The sequence below is a fragment of the Talpa occidentalis genome, unplaced genomic scaffold (genome assembly GCF_014898055.3).
Source record: "Talpa occidentalis isolate TD23 unplaced genomic scaffold, MPIMG_talOcc4v2.1 talOcc4.11, whole genome shotgun sequence".
Classification (NCBI taxonomy): Eukaryota; Metazoa; Chordata; class Mammalia; order Eulipotyphla; family Talpidae; genus Talpa; species Talpa occidentalis.
The window spans coordinates 11,843,874-11,860,424 of record NW_023601104.1 but is presented as its reverse complement, the minus strand read 5'-3'; the positions used below and the strand labels follow the sequence as shown (position 1 = coordinate 11,860,424).

At 38.4% G+C, this 16,551-nt stretch overlaps 1 protein-coding gene across 1 annotated transcript in view; it reads right to left on the bottom strand.

Annotated features, from left to right (window-relative positions):
* Window positions 1-16,551, bottom strand: part of GANC (glucosidase alpha, neutral C) — a 62,032-nt gene that overhangs the window by 18,671 nt on the left and 26,810 nt on the right. Inside the window, exons 7-15 of the mRNA XM_037502289.2 lie at window positions 14,792-14,835; window positions 12,677-12,743; window positions 11,155-11,251; window positions 9,944-10,124; window positions 9,587-9,740; window positions 7,476-7,711; window positions 4,060-4,186; window positions 3,110-3,189; window positions 781-924 (exon numbers count right to left, since the gene is read on the bottom strand). Coding sequence (XP_037358186.1) covers window positions 781-924; window positions 3,110-3,189; window positions 4,060-4,186; window positions 7,476-7,711; window positions 9,587-9,740; window positions 9,944-10,124; window positions 11,155-11,251; window positions 12,677-12,743; window positions 14,792-14,835 — 1,130 coding nt within the window. The remainder of the gene's footprint in view (window positions 1-780; window positions 925-3,109; window positions 3,190-4,059; window positions 4,187-7,475; window positions 7,712-9,586; window positions 9,741-9,943; window positions 10,125-11,154; window positions 11,252-12,676; window positions 12,744-14,791; window positions 14,836-16,551) is intronic.

Here is a 16,551-nt window from a genome sequence, read left to right as displayed (position 1 = left end):
GAGAGATTTCATTGGAAGGAAAAAACATAAACAGATTCAGGAAAGCTGTGACTCGCCCAGGTATATATAAGAAAATTCTCTAACGCAGTTTGCAGTGATAATAAGAGGCTGTTAGATAGGTAAATACTTACTATTTGAAAACCATACTATATCTAGCCAGTAGCTCCTACTGGAAAATTACCTATTGGTGTTAGATTCTGAAAATAACAAAGAGCCATGGAAATAAAGATGGGCAAGTGACTGCCAAGTCTTTTGGATGTGATTGGCAAATGGAAAACAATTCTACCCCTTCCAGTCAGAAAACTAAGTACTTAATGGTTTTTTACATATAAAAAGTATACTGAAATTATATATATGTGCTCCATATCTTACTTCCCTGATATGAATGTAATAGTTATATTTTTAGCATTTGTGAAATTGCAAAACATGTTTTAACTTGTCTTTCTTTGTGTATAAATACACTATCTACTTTAATAAAAGTTTAGATGTTGTAGCCAGTACCATTTACTAATGGCTCCTGTCAAGGAAGTGTTTATATGTTATAATTAGTCTCACAATATTCAAATATTCATCACGTTCATTCTAGAAGGAAAAGATGCAAAGGGAGAAAATGTCTTAAAGTCTTATTCGTACAACCTGATTTGTGCAACCTCATTGCAGTCATCAGAAAGGACACACAAAGAGAAATGAACAGGAGGGTATGGTTTTACAAAGTAAATACTTTTTCTGTCCAAAAGGTAGGGTGCATGGGTCCTGTTGTCTCCTTTCTGGATGTCTTACCTGATAAAAACCATAGATGTTGTGAAGTTCTCTGTGCTCCCAGTTGCCGTGATGAATGGCATTCTTGTGCATGGTTAGCTCTGGCCCTCTGAAGACGGAGGGCTCATTCATGTCGTTCCAGATGTAGAGGATGTCAGTAGATCCCTATGAAGTAAATCTTGGTCATGATAATACTTCTACAGGGATAATGTTAATGTGATGGCTGCCCTTATTTCTCTTTCCCACTTCATTTACTTACGTTTATTCTCTAGGTGCTGTCCTCTGCTCTACTGCTAGAATAAAAGCTCCACAGGGTAAGGAATTTTGTCTGTTTTGTTCATTGATAAATCCTAACCACCAATAATAGTACCTGGACTGCAGAAAGTTCTCAATAAGTATTTCCTGATGAATGAACGAATGTTCCACCCTATTGTGTGTGAAATACATTTTGCTCAGCAAGTTTACTCTGAGGCCTAACCTGGAGAACCCCTATAGGAAAGGCTGTGAATATTCATAATTAGGCTCTACATCATCCATGATATGCCACAACTCTTAAGTAGGGGTAATCATGGCTGTGCCTGATAAGGTTCTGTCTTCTCCACGATATGTTGAGAGATTTGACAGCTAAGATACTGCTTATTAGCACCACCTATAGCTTGGGTCCTACATAGAACCGTTCGCTTTAAAGTGGGAGGGGACAGTTGAGTCATCTCGTTAATGAGGTGTTGCCTCCCTTATGGAGAAACCCTGGTGCCTCAGCATTTGACTCAACAGCTATAATAGGTAGCTCATTCCATTATTTTCTGAAAATTGTGCTCCTTGTAACATCCCCACACAGGGCCTAGCTTGCCTTCTAAGATAACACGGAAAACAACTGCTGACTCCCCCACATGACAGTCTTTCAAATGCTTGGAGGTGGCTTACATGTTTCCTTTGAACTCTTCCTTCTATTTCTAAACATAGGTACTTCTCTAAATAAGAATATATGGTTTCCAAATAGTTAACATTCTTGACTGTCCTTCTTAAGCACCCTCTAAGACAGGGGTTGGTAAACTTTTTCTGGAAAAGTCCAGACAATAAATATTTTCAACTTTACAGGCTATAGGCTCTATTTTTCAATAACTCAGCTCTGTTATCATGGTGTGAAAGCAGCCATAGACAATATGGAAATAAATGAGCATGGCCATATTTACCTCAAGGTTTATCTTTGCTCTAAGTTGTCTTTTGTGTCCTAATACATGATGATCAGAAACTAGAGTTTAGTGAATAAAAGATGGAGTTGGGGAAGCAACAGCTGAGTTCAAATCGTAGGTCTTCCACTTACTTCATAGGTAAATTTTGGTTTTTAGACTTGTCCATGCCTCAATTTTCTGATTGTGGGGTTATTTCATTATAGTTCAAACTTCTGAGGGGTTAATGTGAAGATCAAACAATGCATATAAAGTGTTTAGCAAAGTGCTTGGGACACAGCAAATACTCACTTTATATTAGGCATCATATTTATATCATCATAATTGGCTGAAAACAGTGATGTAGATGTGGCCTCTTTAGGTTTTTTAGGTGATTCTTTAAAGTATAGCTGACCTACAACATTATCTTAGTTTCAGGTACACAACATCATCATTCAACCTTTACAGCTGTGGTTCTTATAAATGATATTAAGAATTGATTTTTTATTATACCTCACTTTTAGTGACATTTATACTTTGTAAGCTATTTCTATATATATCATTTCATTATTTTTAATTTCATTATTTTAAAGTAGTTACAGAATACTACTTTACATAAATATATATATCAATTTGGAAATATGAATTTCTATTTTAAAGTACATTGATATGTCACAGAGCCTGTTATAACAGAGCTCAAAATGACTACTTTTGTGCATTTAGTAACAGACATGGCATCTTTCCTGGCACCACCAATTTCTGTAATATGGTTGCCATCCTTGCCTTTTCATACAAGTATTACTTATCAAGAGCTATTTGGGGCCTCCCTGGTGGCGCAGGTGGTTGAGCACCGCGCTGTGAAGCTGTCCGCAGCCTCTGCAGCGCTGGTTTGATCCCCGCCGGCCGGCTGGCGAGGGTCCCACATGGTGCAGCAGACCTCTCCTGTCGCTCCCGCTGCTCCCCTCAGCAGTGTATTTCATCAGTCTGCCTGTTCTGTTCTCCGCTCTGTCTCTGGTGAATCCTCTCACCCTCCCGCGCATCTGGCCTGTACCCCGGTTCTTGTATAAATAAATAAATAAAAGAGTTATTTGATGAAGTAAAGTAGCTATAATCAATTACTTTCCCCCTTCTTTCACCCTTTGAAGTAACTAGGAAAGAGCAATAGAAAAAAACAAACAAACCTGATAAGCAGAGAAAGCAAAAAGACCAGAGTACCACTCTCTGACCTTGGGATTGGTGAAATCCAGGTAAGAAGAGAGACCTGCAGAAGCAGAATAGATAGCCTGTTAGGAACGATGGTCCTGATGGTAAGATGTGTTGAAAAAGAAGATAATTGGATGTGAATGCCGGATAATCAATGGGTACCTTATAGCAAATGTAAAAGCTGCTACAGTGGCATGAAGCAAATGAGGGCAATTCTGGGCTCCAGTGACAATCACTAGATCTTTCAATCTCGGAGGCCCAGGGAAGTGGCAGTTAACAAACGTCAAGACTGAACCTGCCCCTCACTAATGGCATAAGATAGTCGAAATAAGAATGGTAGAGGACAGAGAAGTGTTAATACGAGGTATGACAGGGATGGGATGCATAGGATTTCTCTACAGGGCACGGATTGTCATAGAGTGTGATAGCACTAGAGAGTCCTGTGATATGAGAGAATGGTGATTTTTATTCTTTTGTCCTTGAGCACTTTCTTGCAAGGCTTTAAACTAATAGTTTCTGAAATGAAGAATCCAGAGTTGCCAGGGGCAGCTGAGGTCACTCATCTAAGTCTGGGAATCACAACTCTGGGCTAAAAGGCAAAGAAGGGTCCCAGGGCGGGAGACTGCAGAGCCACTTTTGTTTTTCTCCTCCTCTCTATTCCCGTTCACTGGCTTTGTATTTTTAGTTGCTTAGAGAAATAGCACGTCACTGAACTTGGCTTATTTTTCATTTGCTCACTGATAAATGAATATAAAGCACACTGTACCAGGTATTATGAAAGATACAGAAGAAGGCAATACCATTTCTTTCTTAAAGGCTCTTAAAATGTATAAAGAGGCACCTACAAATAATAGAACGATGGGTGTGTGACCTTCATTAGTGGGGACTAAACAAGTAGAAATAATAAATGGATACAGTGGTATCTTACCAGGCCAGCAGACCCCTTCAAAGTCTCCCCCTTCATGATTCCTCACAAAGAAGCCCTGTTCTTTGGCCTCAGCGTATACTGAGTAGTCGGCATCAATCTTGATGTGGGGGTCACTAATGACGACCAGCTGTCAGGATAGAAAGAGTTGAAGATCTTATCAGTTCATGTGAGTCACCATAGTTCTGAGCTCAAATTTTACTCAGAAACTACTACTACTAGTATTCAGATATTTTAGGCACCAACAAGATCTTGTAACTTTTTATGTGCTAATGGAATATAGATTGATATCAAAACTAGGCCAGTGCTTTTTCATAAGTATTGCTGTCCAACCAATATGTGCTCATAAGGTAGCATTTAGGAACTTCTGTCTGTGGTGCTGGATGCTAGACATAAAGGATTAAGCAGGCAGGGTCCCTGCTCCCTAGACAACTAAGGCTAAGATAACACTGACAAAAGCAAACAAAGAAAATAAGAGAATGGTATTAAAAACAAACAAACAAACAAAACCTCCCAAAACCCAATGCTACAGGTGTACTGAAGAAGGAAGTTTGAGCAAAGCTGTGATTACAGGTCCATGACTACAGTGTTGTTCTAGCACCTCTCCCTGCCTTCCTTGCACTCTTGCTTCCACCTAGCCGAGGGTCTCCCCACCACTTTATTTGGCTAGAACATCCTTCCTCATCTCTATTTTAAAATCAATACTACATTCTAATTCTCCACTGTATTTAAATTTACATAAATTTAAATTTACATAAATTTAAATTTACGGTAAATACACATAAAATTTACCATCTTCATTATTTTAAGGGTACAGCTCAGTGGTATTAATGTATTCTTATTGTTGTGCAACCAAACTCCAGAAACCTCTTCATTTTGCAAAACTGAAACTCTATACCCATTAAAGAGCAACTTCTCAGTCCCTCCTCGCCTCAGACCCTGGCAACTATCATTCTACTTTTGTCTCTATTATTTTGACTAGGCATTACAAATGAGTGAAATTATATAGTATTTGTCTTTTTGTGACTGGCTTATTTCACTGGCATAATGTCCCCAAGGTTCATTTATGTGGGGGCATGTATCAGAATTCCCCCCCTTTTAAAGGCTGAATAATATTTCAGTTATGTCTATACCACACTTTGTTTATACATTCATTTGTTTGCTTCCACCTTCTGACTATAGTAAATAATGTTGATATGAACACAAACTTACAAATATCTGCTTGAGTTCCTGCTTTCAATTCTTTTGGGTATAGACCCATAAAAGGTAATTTTACTTTTAAATTTTTGAGGAACCATCATAATATTTCCCAAAGTGGCTGCTCCATTTTACTTTCTCATTGTCAGTGCTCAAGTACTTTAACTCATTTTCTGGTTTTTTGAAGTATCCATCCTGATGAAATGAAGTGACAGCTCATTGGGTTTGGATTTATATTTCCCTAACGATTAGGGATGCTGAGCATCTTTTCCTGTACTTGTGGTTTTTTGTGTGTCTTCTTTGAAAAAAAAGTCTATCGAGTCCTCTGCTCAAATTTTAATCAGGTTGACTTTTTGTTGTTGAGGTGTAGTTCTTCACAGATTCTGTATATTAACTCTATTCAAAAACTTTTACTATCTCTACTGCATACAGAGCAGCCAGCAAGTTCAGATTCTTCAAGTCTTGTATGTGCCTTATTTTCCTGTCAAACTTGCCTGTGTGTTGTTTTCTGAACACCACTGGGTATTCTAGTCTCTGACTGCACTGCCTTCTCTCATTCTCCCCTTCTCCATTAATTGGCGATACATCCTTCAGGGCTCATCTGAAAAGTCCCTCTGCCACTAAACAGCTGAGTCCAGCAGGCTGCAATCTTCTCATTCTGCCCATACCCTGACCTTTCTTAGCCTAGTATGTGACCATCCCATGTTGCCATCGTTTTTACTTCCTTTCCCCTCACTCACTATAAGACCCTGATGAGTTCATCTCCTCATTCCCTTCAGCATAAGCACAACATCTTGAAGATTTGAAGAACTCAATAAGTAACTGCTTATAAGGACATAGATTCTGAAGTCAGGCAGATCATGGTTCAGAATCTGCTACTTTTTCACGGTGTACTTCTGTGCAAAACATGTAATCCTTCCTTTCTACATTTGAAAAACAGGGTAACGTCCAGTACAGACTGGGTGGAATAATGTGTTTACCATATCACAGCATGTGCTTGATAGACGGGAACTGTGTATTTATGGGGAAATTGTGAGTTAACAGGATTGGCTCCAACTTCCTTCCACCTGTGAAAGGTCCGGAGATCAAGGCAGTGGGTTGAAAGGCGACTTTAAGTGCAGGGAGATGAAGCTCAGGGAACCATTTACATGATTGATATGGGTTTTCCTTTTTCTCACTCCGTTTTCTTCTCATGCTCGCTCTTTTCATTATAGCTAGTACACGACCACCACACCTGCATACACACCCTTCCCCCGCCCCATTTTCTATGTCAATTCTTTCCTTGAAGGAAAGAAGGAATTTGTTGGGAAGCACGCAGGGAAAAAATGATATAATAAAGAGTCAGACTCTTTGATGTTTAACTGGTGAGAACTTTCTAGCTCCACCATTCCCCCTTACCCTTCTGGCCCATATCTATGCAAGCTGATAAAGAAAGCCCTGGTACTCTCTCCTTTAGTCCCAGCAGGAAGTTCAGACCCTGTAAGCACCAGCCCCCACACAGGAATCCTTACCCCAGACCCATCTCTACCCACTATAAAAGTTGAGCCAGTCACCTTTCCTGTCTCTCTCAAGCCATTTCAAAGCAGTTTGGGAGAAAACCTTATTAAGTAACTAGTTAGTCTTTTCAGACCTTCTTGGTACTAGTGTGATGCCATCAATCTTGACATTATAACCAAATTTTGCATGAGGGTGACCACAGCAGGTGGAACTGAGTACGAGTTTCCTCATCCTCATGGGGATCTCAACAATTAAGGCAGAGGAGGATGGCATCACACTTTTCACCACTGTTGTTCTCTTACCACAGTTACAATTATATTTATTTATTTTTTAAGATTTATTTATTTATGCATACAAGAACTGGGGTATAGGCTAGAGATGCGGGGGGTGAGAGGAGTCACCAGAGACAGAGTGGGGAACAGAACAGGCAGACTGACTGAAATACACTGCTGAGGGGAGCAGTGGGCAAGACAGGAGAGGTCTGCTGCGCCATGTGGGTAGCTCCCTGGCTGGTCTGGGATTGAACTTGTGCTGCAGAGGCTGTGGATAGCTTCACAGTGTTGTGCTTTACCCCTTGTGCCACCAGGGAGGCCCAGTTACAATTATATTTAAAGGCACTATTTCCATAACCATTTTTTATCAGGTGGTTCTTGTGCACTAGTGTGTTTGTAAAAATTAAAGCCTGCTTTGTAATTACAAGGTTCAGAAGAGTTGGCTTATTTTACCTTACGGTTTTTGCTCCTGAGCAGCTCTTGCATCCCTTTAGGGTTTGGGAATCTTTTCTTGTCCCAGGTGAAGTACCTTTTGCCCTCAGTGTGCTCTATGTCCAGCCACATGACGTCGTAAGGAATGTCGTGGTCATCAAATCCTTCATCCACTGCTTTGACATCCTGCTCATCTTCATAGTTCCAGCGGCACTGATGGTACCCCAAGGAAAAAAGAGGGGGCATAGCTTGTGTGCCTAAGAGAGGAAAACGACAACTGAGCCAACTACCTCCACAATGATAATTATATATTTGATAAACGTTCCCTGGATGTCTGCAGGGCACTAAGCACTAAGCTTGGTACTTAGAATATCAAGAAATTGACAGTTTGGCTGAAGAGGCAGGTGTGTAAATAATATGCCCTGTTCTGAGGTACAACTGCTATGTCAAAGGTATCATCCTAGTGCTGTGGGAGCACAGAGGGATTAATAAATTCTGCCTTCACTGAAGTGCATAGGGTTTTGAAAGGCTTCTTGGAAGTGGTAACACTGATTTGGACATTGAAGAATAAGCAAGAATATACCAGACAGGGAGAATGAATAGAATATTCAGGCACAAGGAATAGAAAGGTGCAGAGGCAGAGAAGTTCAAGATAGGCTACGGGAAAAATAAACATTCCAGGGTGATTATATTGTGAGAGAAACCGATAGAAGATGTAACTGGAGAGGGTTTATTTGGAAAGGGCCCTGCAGTCAGGCTTAGAAGCCTAGCAAAACACAGATAGCCAAAGGTCACCCAACAGGGAGTTCTGTCTCCAAAGTTAGAGACAGGGATCCACATAAAGAAACAGAACAAGATGATTTCTGAGAAAATAGGGACAATGCAAGAACCAAAATAATCATCAAACCATTATCATTAGCATCTCCAAGGAGATGAAAAAAGACATTTGTACCCATAAAATAGGACTAGGTTAGCAGATTACCTTAAAAAACTAAAAATGAAAATACTGTGTGGCCCCGGAAGCCCACTCTTGGGCATCGATCCAAAGAACATGTAACCATCAACTCAGAAAACTATATGCTCCGCAGTGTTTATGCAGATGTTTTTTAACAGCTAGGACATGGAAATAGCCCAATCCCCTGCCTGAGAATTGGATGAGAAAATGGGATATAGCTACACAATGGAATACTACTCTTCTCTTGTGATCCTAGAGATAATTTTATTTCCATCCTTCCAATTTGGATGCTTTTAATTTCTTTCTTTTTTCTTTCTTTTTGGCCTAATTGCTTTGGCTAGAATTTCCAGCACAATCTACAATAGCATTGGGGGAAAAAGGGCACATTGTCTTGTTTCTGATGTTAGGGGGAAGTTTGCAGTCTTTCACCAAGTATGTCATTGGCCGTGGATATTTCATAAATGCCTTTCATCACACTAAAGAAGTTTCCTTCTATTTCTAGTCTTCTCACTGTTTTTATCCTAGAATAATGTTGCATTTTGTTGTCTGATTTTTTTGTATGAATTGAGATCTTTTTTATTCATTTTTCAAAACAAATTTTGTGCAGAACTGGGATGTAGACCAGAGGTGCTGGGGGTGAAAGGATTCACCAGAGATAGAATGGGAAGCAGAGCAGGTGGTTCTACTGAAATACACTGCTGAGGGGAGCAGTGAGGGAGACAGGAGAGGTCTGCTGTGTCATGTGGGTTAGCTCCCTGGTAGGGAATCCCAGTCAGGCCAGTGATGACAGCGCTGAGACTTAACCCCTAGGCCACCAGGGGGCCCCCCAAGATCTTTTTTCAGATGAAATGCTTTAGTTCTAAAGCTATTGTTAAGTTTTAATGAAGAATAGAACAAAGGAAAGACAAGTTGGGATATATGTCATGTGATAACCCAGGGGTTAAAGATGCTAAAGAAGGCAAGTATTAAGAGTTAATGCTTGGAAAGGAGTTCTAGATTTAGTACAATATTTAAACAAGCTGACTGGGATAAGGGGAAGGCAAGGAAATGCTTGCTTCTTCCAAAGCTTGGATACATTGTTTATAAATTCTACATGGTATGCAACACATAACTGACAGTGAAGATATATGGGCTACAGTATACATGACAAGAAGCTAGCATTTCCACATGCCAGTACCGGTAAGGTATGAATACTGCTTGAAGACATTGGAAGGTGTAGGTCCTGTCAGCAGGAAAACATCAATGATTCCACTCTCGGACATCCAGTGCACGTCAGTTCGAGATCTCACCTTTTGTTTAGCAGCAACTGGGCCCATCTGGGTCAGTGCGTACTAGAAAAGGAATGGAATGAATGAATGAAAAGATTCCCTGTATCCTACAACACCCATCCATATGTAAGTAAAAGCCTGTTCCCGTAGATACCATCAGACTTAGGTGGCAGAGAACTGCCACTACAAAGCCCAGAATTATGAGTACACTTCACTGGTTTGGTTTCTTCTGAAAGTTTGACATGCAGCCATGCTCCATAGCTCACCTCTACTTCAGGCTCTGTATTGATCTCCACTAATGTTTCTGAGGCATTCAGCCAGAAAATACCTAGAGTCCTGCCCAGTTTGTGGGCCAGGAGATAAGGCACTGAACCGTAAATGCCCATTTTATCATGTATTTTATATCCATAGACATCCAGGTTATAAAGACGGTAAACATCTCCATCACTGAAACACACAAATAAGGATTATCATCAGTTACCACCACAACTATATTATTAGTGAATAGATCAGTTCCCTGGTGTCCTATGCATCTTTCAAGGTTCAATTTTACCACCTCCCTAAATACTTGCCCTCTCAACCTGAGTGACATGAACTTTGATTCCCTTGGCATCTCCTTATGTGACATTTGACACATGCATGATTTCCTATTTTAGATAGATTCTGAATATCTTTTGTGAGGGGACGCCTGTTTCCTGTCAATCCTCCCCAATAGAATATAAACATCACTGACAAATTTTGTACATGCCTCTCTGGTACTCAAACAAGGGGTAGTATCCTATAATGCCTCACCGTGCTGGATGGGAAAAGATCAGGAATTGAATTGGGGTGGGGACACAGCTTTTGGGTTTGAGCAAGAGAAGCACAGTTTTGATGCATTTATCACAGTGTCCACCTGTGTCTGGACTTGGCAAACTTGCTCAAACTGGTTCTCTTTGATTTTACTTCCTCTTAGTCTGATGCATTTGGAATTTGTCAGTGATTTTCATTTGACATTATCTTGCTGAGGAGAAACAAGGTTACATGAGATGCCATGCTTTTCCCAGTCTCTGGCTCATTGTCCTTTTTTTTTTTTTTCATTAAAGTCTTTTTCTAGGTCAGTGTATTTTCATGACATAGTCTGCCAGGGTTCTGCAGAAAGGCCTTGAGAGGTGAAAGCAAAACCACAGAGGTGGCATGATACTCTCCTCACTGTTTCAACCACAGTAGCTCATCTTTTTACATATATATCTTACTTTTTTTAAAGTTCAGCATTAACGTTTTTATAACTACCTGATTTTTTTTTTTGCCACAAGATAAAATAAAAATAAAAAACCACTGCTTTGGGTGATCACCCAAGGAAAGTTCTTAAAGATCCGTAAGCAACATCAAGGAGGAAAAGGCTAGGAGCATATTAGCACTGGCTCAGCCATTGTCTTTTAAACATTTTCAATCCAGAAACCAGAGCCTCTTATAAGAATTCTTGTTTTCACTTTACCGAGTATTTTTCAGTTGGTGTGACTCTGCATGTTGCGGGATCCCGTAGAGATGCTCAAATCCATGCAAGGAAAAATCCAAACCGATGGAGGTAGGACCTGTAGGCACCAGGACACTGACTGAGTTTTTCTACTTAATGGGACAATCAATTATTCAGGTAACTGTGAGTGTCCCAAGATGATTGGATTAGGGGCTGAGAGCCCTGAGCTCGCCCTGATCAATCAGCAGATCATGTGTGCTGACTCCTTAAGAGGTTATATTCAGGCATTGTAAGGACACAGAAGTAAACAAGGCAAAGTCCTGGTCAGTTATGAGTTACGTTTCTATAGCTGTGTACTGAAGCTTTCTGTGTATGTAAGCTTTCTGTGTAAGGTTTTAGGTTTTTTTCCCTAACACAGATTTTCCTGACATATATTGCATACATCTTTGCTGTGAGAGAACAAAGGATACTGATCAGTTTTAATCTTTGCTAGATGGAAGACCGTGTGTCATCTGCCAGATCATTTATCCCGAATGTATACACAGGCCATATTGTCAAGGGCACCAGGTGGATTCTGGCTTTTCACAGTACCCCCTTCCCTGTGATTATAAATATATATATATTTTTTTTTTCTTTAGCCAAAGACAAAATCCTTTATTTAATAATTTACTTTAGAGACTAAAATTCACTCTTAGGTAAAAGTATTTGACATTAAATGGTCTTTATTTGGAGAAAGGGGGGGTCTATAGAGAAGGTAAGAAGGATTATGATGTTATTAAAAAAAAAAAGGAGAGCCTGCGGGCTCCCCTACTTGTAAATTTGGGGCATATTTCAAATCCTTTTCCTTATACGAGGCTTAGATAATAGATGCCAGAACAGGGATTCTAAAGGAGTTGGGGGAAGACCTGTTATTTTACAAGGTAGGGAGGAAGCAGGAAAGTGTCTTTCCAGTTACATAAACCTCCAGTATCTGAAAGGCATCTCCTAAAGAGACAAACTTCCTTCCAGACCCCTACCCCATCCTGTCAGTAAACCTAGTGAGAAATGTCAAAGATGTTCATGGGATGCCTATGTGAACATGAAGTTTGAAAAAGGTGAGAACCACTGGCTTGGAAAGTTGGGGCTGATGGGCTCTGGAACTTGGTGACATCATTTCAATCTCATAAAAATAGAATGTGGAATTTGCAGCTGGGTGATCTCCTAGATCTAATGTAAGCAGCATGCTGACCCAGGCACTTCCACAAGACCATGAACTCTATGAGGCCTGCATTTCTCTACACTTCCCACAGAAGGTATACAGCCACATTTTTCTGTTGCAATGCATTATCCAAGAACAGGATACCCAAATCTGAGATTTCATCAAATACCATCCAAAAATTAACAATAAAACAAGAAAATAATAAAAAAGACCAAAAAATCTGAGATTTGAGTTCACCTTATAGAAGTCACTTGTTTAGGTGCCAAAGCTCAAGGGACATTTAGATAATGACATTTAACTATTTTGGAACAATATGATTTAACACTATACCAGTTTCAATTTTACCATTAGCTTTGATATCCACAAATTTTCCAAATTTCTCTTCCCATAGATCTAGAGCATCTTGATTTTCCTGTTGGAATGGAAAAAAGAGCAAATAGAGTTTATTAATTGCAACAAGGATTACTATAATAGCATATTTTATATGGATTGTTAAAAAACTGGAGTGAGGGAGCCTCGCCAGTGGCTCCAGCAGGTTGAGCGCAGCGCTGTGAGGCTGTCTGCAGCCTCTGCAGCAAGGGTTTGATTCCCGGCCAGCCAGGGAGATACCCACATGCACGGCAGACCTGTCCTGTCTTGCCCACTGCTCCCCTCAGTAGTGTATTTCAGTTAATCTGCCTGTTCTGCTCCTTGCTCTGTCTCTGGTGAATTCTCTCACCCTCCCACGCCTCTAGCCTGTACCCCAGCTCTTGTATAAATAGATGAATAAATCTTTAAACAAACAAACAAAAAAAAAAAAAACCTAGAGTGAGAAAACTATAATCTTTCAAAAGACCAGTTTATGGTATTAACAAATGTTAAAAAATCAAATCTATTAAGAAAACATGTATATTCTGAATAATGCTAATTTTCCCTGTGAACTAAGCTGATGTGAATATATTTTTTATTGTGGTAAAATATACATAAAATTTGACCATTCTTAAGTCTATGTTTAATGGCATTAATTCACCCTGTACAGCAACCATTACTATCTGTCTTTGGAATTTTACATCTGCCCAAACTGAACCTCGGTACCCATTAAACGATAGTCCCTTATTCCTCCAACTCCTGGCAATCATCATTCTACTTCCTGTCTCTGAACTTGACTACTCTAGATATCTCATTTAAGTGGAATCATATAGTATTTGTCCTTTTGTGATGGGCTTATTTCACTTAGTATAATATCTTCACTATACTAGGTTGTTTCACTCATGGAGAGACTGACAGAATTTTGTTCAATGATACAGATTGTCATCTCTCTTGTAGTATGTGTTGGAATTTCCTTCCTTTGTAAGGCTGACTATAATTTATCATCCTGGTGACCATAGCAACTATCAAGGCTCCTTTGAAATTGCACATGGTTTTGATGAAGAAAAAATTTCTGGAGTGTACATTTCTCATATTTAGCCAAAAAATCTTTTTCTCCTTATTTAAAAAAATTTCTTTTTATTTTTATTGAGGTAACATCATGATTTAGAGGCATAGGGTCTCCCCCTCATGTGCAAAACAATCTTTTAAAAAACAATCAGACCATTCTCTGCTGCTTATCATCTTTCCATAGTTTTCCTTTGCTCTTAGGATAAAGTCTAAAAAGGTTAACATGTTCTAGAAGAATGTAAGCCCTATGATTATTAGGGAAGTTTGATTTGTTCAATGATCTGTCACCAAAATCTATTCTCTAGGAGGTGCTCAACAAATATTTGTTAAATAAAAGAATTATTCCAAGACTTTTCACAGAATTGCCCCTGGCTAACACACTAGCCTTGTTACATACATGCTTTGCTTTGCTTTCTCCTAACAAAAGATAATTTATATAAAATTTCTCAAGTGTGAACTTTCTGACCTCAATGTCTTTGACTATGGAAAGACATTTGGAATATTCTCTATCTGGAATATTCTTTACCCAGCTTTTTGACAGGCATCAGGCTCAGCTTTAACATTCTTTCCATTAGGAGGGTTTTCCTAACTCTCAACTTGGTCAAATTCCTTGCTGTGTCCTTTGACAGAACCCTTTATAACACTTCTCATGCAGTAATTACTTAGTGTCTGTCTTTCCAAGCAGATTCCAAGTTTCATGGGGACGGGTTGGGATCTGTTTCATTCACAAATGATTCTCCTGTCTAAGTATAACTTACTTGCCTGGCATAAAGCAGGCTCTCAGCAATTTTATATTTTTTGAATGAATGAATACATAAATGACCAAATGAATGAAATAATCAATGAGATATTAAGGCAAGCAAGAGACAGTGCTTGCCTTACTGATTTACAACCTGTAAATCAGCCATAATTTACATGTAATAGAGCATTTAACAATTACTCATCAGTAGTAGAAGGGAGGAAAAGAGCCAATTATATGCCACATAATGATGATGATGGTGTAAAAGATTAAAAAGAAAAGAAAAGTTGCTCAATCTGGATTACCTGACAGGTGTCAGTAGATGCATCCTCCTCATGTTCTTTGGTAGCTCTGTTTCAACATAAAATTGTTTCACTCACAGCATGACTGACAGAATTTTGTTCAAGGATACAGATTTTCATTTGCAACTTTTGACACACATAAATTATATACTTTAACTTATTAAAAATAACTTCATTATAAAATAAAAATTTATAAAATTGAACATTTGATTTCTTACAAAAATGAAAATATATTAGAATTTTCTTGACACTTTAAAAATATTTTTTATCAGTTCTTTTGTTATAAATGTAATACATGCTCATAATACTTAAAACAAGTAAGCAATAGAATTTTCTCTTCATTTATTACCCTAGTACAGAGCAATAGATGTACTGTCTTTCAGAATGACTGTGACAACTTATTTTCTTAACCACAGTTGTTTTTGAGTGCTCATTTCTCCCCATTCTTAACAATATTGATCTTTTATCAATCTTTTGACTCTTTGTCAATCTAAATTTTAAAAAAGATGATACATTTCAATTTGTATTTCTGTGGTCATGAATGAGGTAGACTACCTTTTTATACATTAAATGGTATTTTTATTTCTTCTGTGAATTTTCTATTCAGATTCACTACACATTAATGTTTTTACTGTACAGTGTGTTTGTACAGAATTTAAAGAATCATACTAAAATGAACAACTATGGATCCATTGGAAGCATAAGCTGCAGAAAAATCTTGTTCCTTGGGAGTTTCTGTGTGCTGCTCTTCAAATGCATATGTCTATTCCCACACCCTTCAGAGTAACACTTTACTAAATTTTGTGTAATAGCTATCTCTTATGGTTTTTAAAAATATTATTCTCACATGTGTAAGCAACCCCATATATCTATTATTTGGTTTTGCCTTAAAAAATCTTTCATACAAATAGAGAGATACTGCATATATTTTTTGTATTTTTTTCACTCATTCTTAAAATTTTTGATATCATGTTGTTAATATGTGCTAATATGCTGCAGTTTGCTTGTTCTTTTCTCACTGAGTTAAGCTTTTTATATCATATATTAATTTTTGGCTTTTATATACATTTAAAATTTTTCATTAGTATGTTGCCTTTTAATTTTTTAAAAATCAATACTTTATTTATTAGAGCAGTTTTAGGTTAACAGCAAAATTGAGCAGAAAGCAGAGTTCCCACATATTCATTGTTCCCACACATCCACAGTCTCCCCCATTATCAACATCTCACATGAGAGTGGTACACTATCAACTAACATCCATAGTTTACATTTGGGTTCACTCTTGGTGTTATGTTTTCCATGGGCTTTGACGAATGTATGATGTCATATAGCTATCATTGTGGTATCATACAGAATATTTTCACTGACCTAAAAATCTTCTGTTCCTTGCCTAGTCGTCACTCTGTTTCCTTAGTCCCTGCAACTACTAATCTTTTCACTGTCTCCAGAGTTTTGTCTTTTCCAGAATGTCATATAGTTGGATTCACATAAAATGTACTCTTTACAGATTGGCTTTCTTCACTTGGTAAAAACATTTAAGGTCCCTCCATGTCATTGCAAGGCTTGTTTAGCTCATTTTCTTTAAGAGCCAAGTAATAGTCCATTGTCTGGATATCCCACAGTTTATCTGTTTACTTACTGAAGGACTTCTTGGTTGTTTCCATGTTTGGCAATTAATAAAGCTGCTAAAAATACCTATATGCAGATTTTTTGTGTGGACATAAGGTTTTATTTATTTTTCAATTTATTTATTTTTTTTTCAT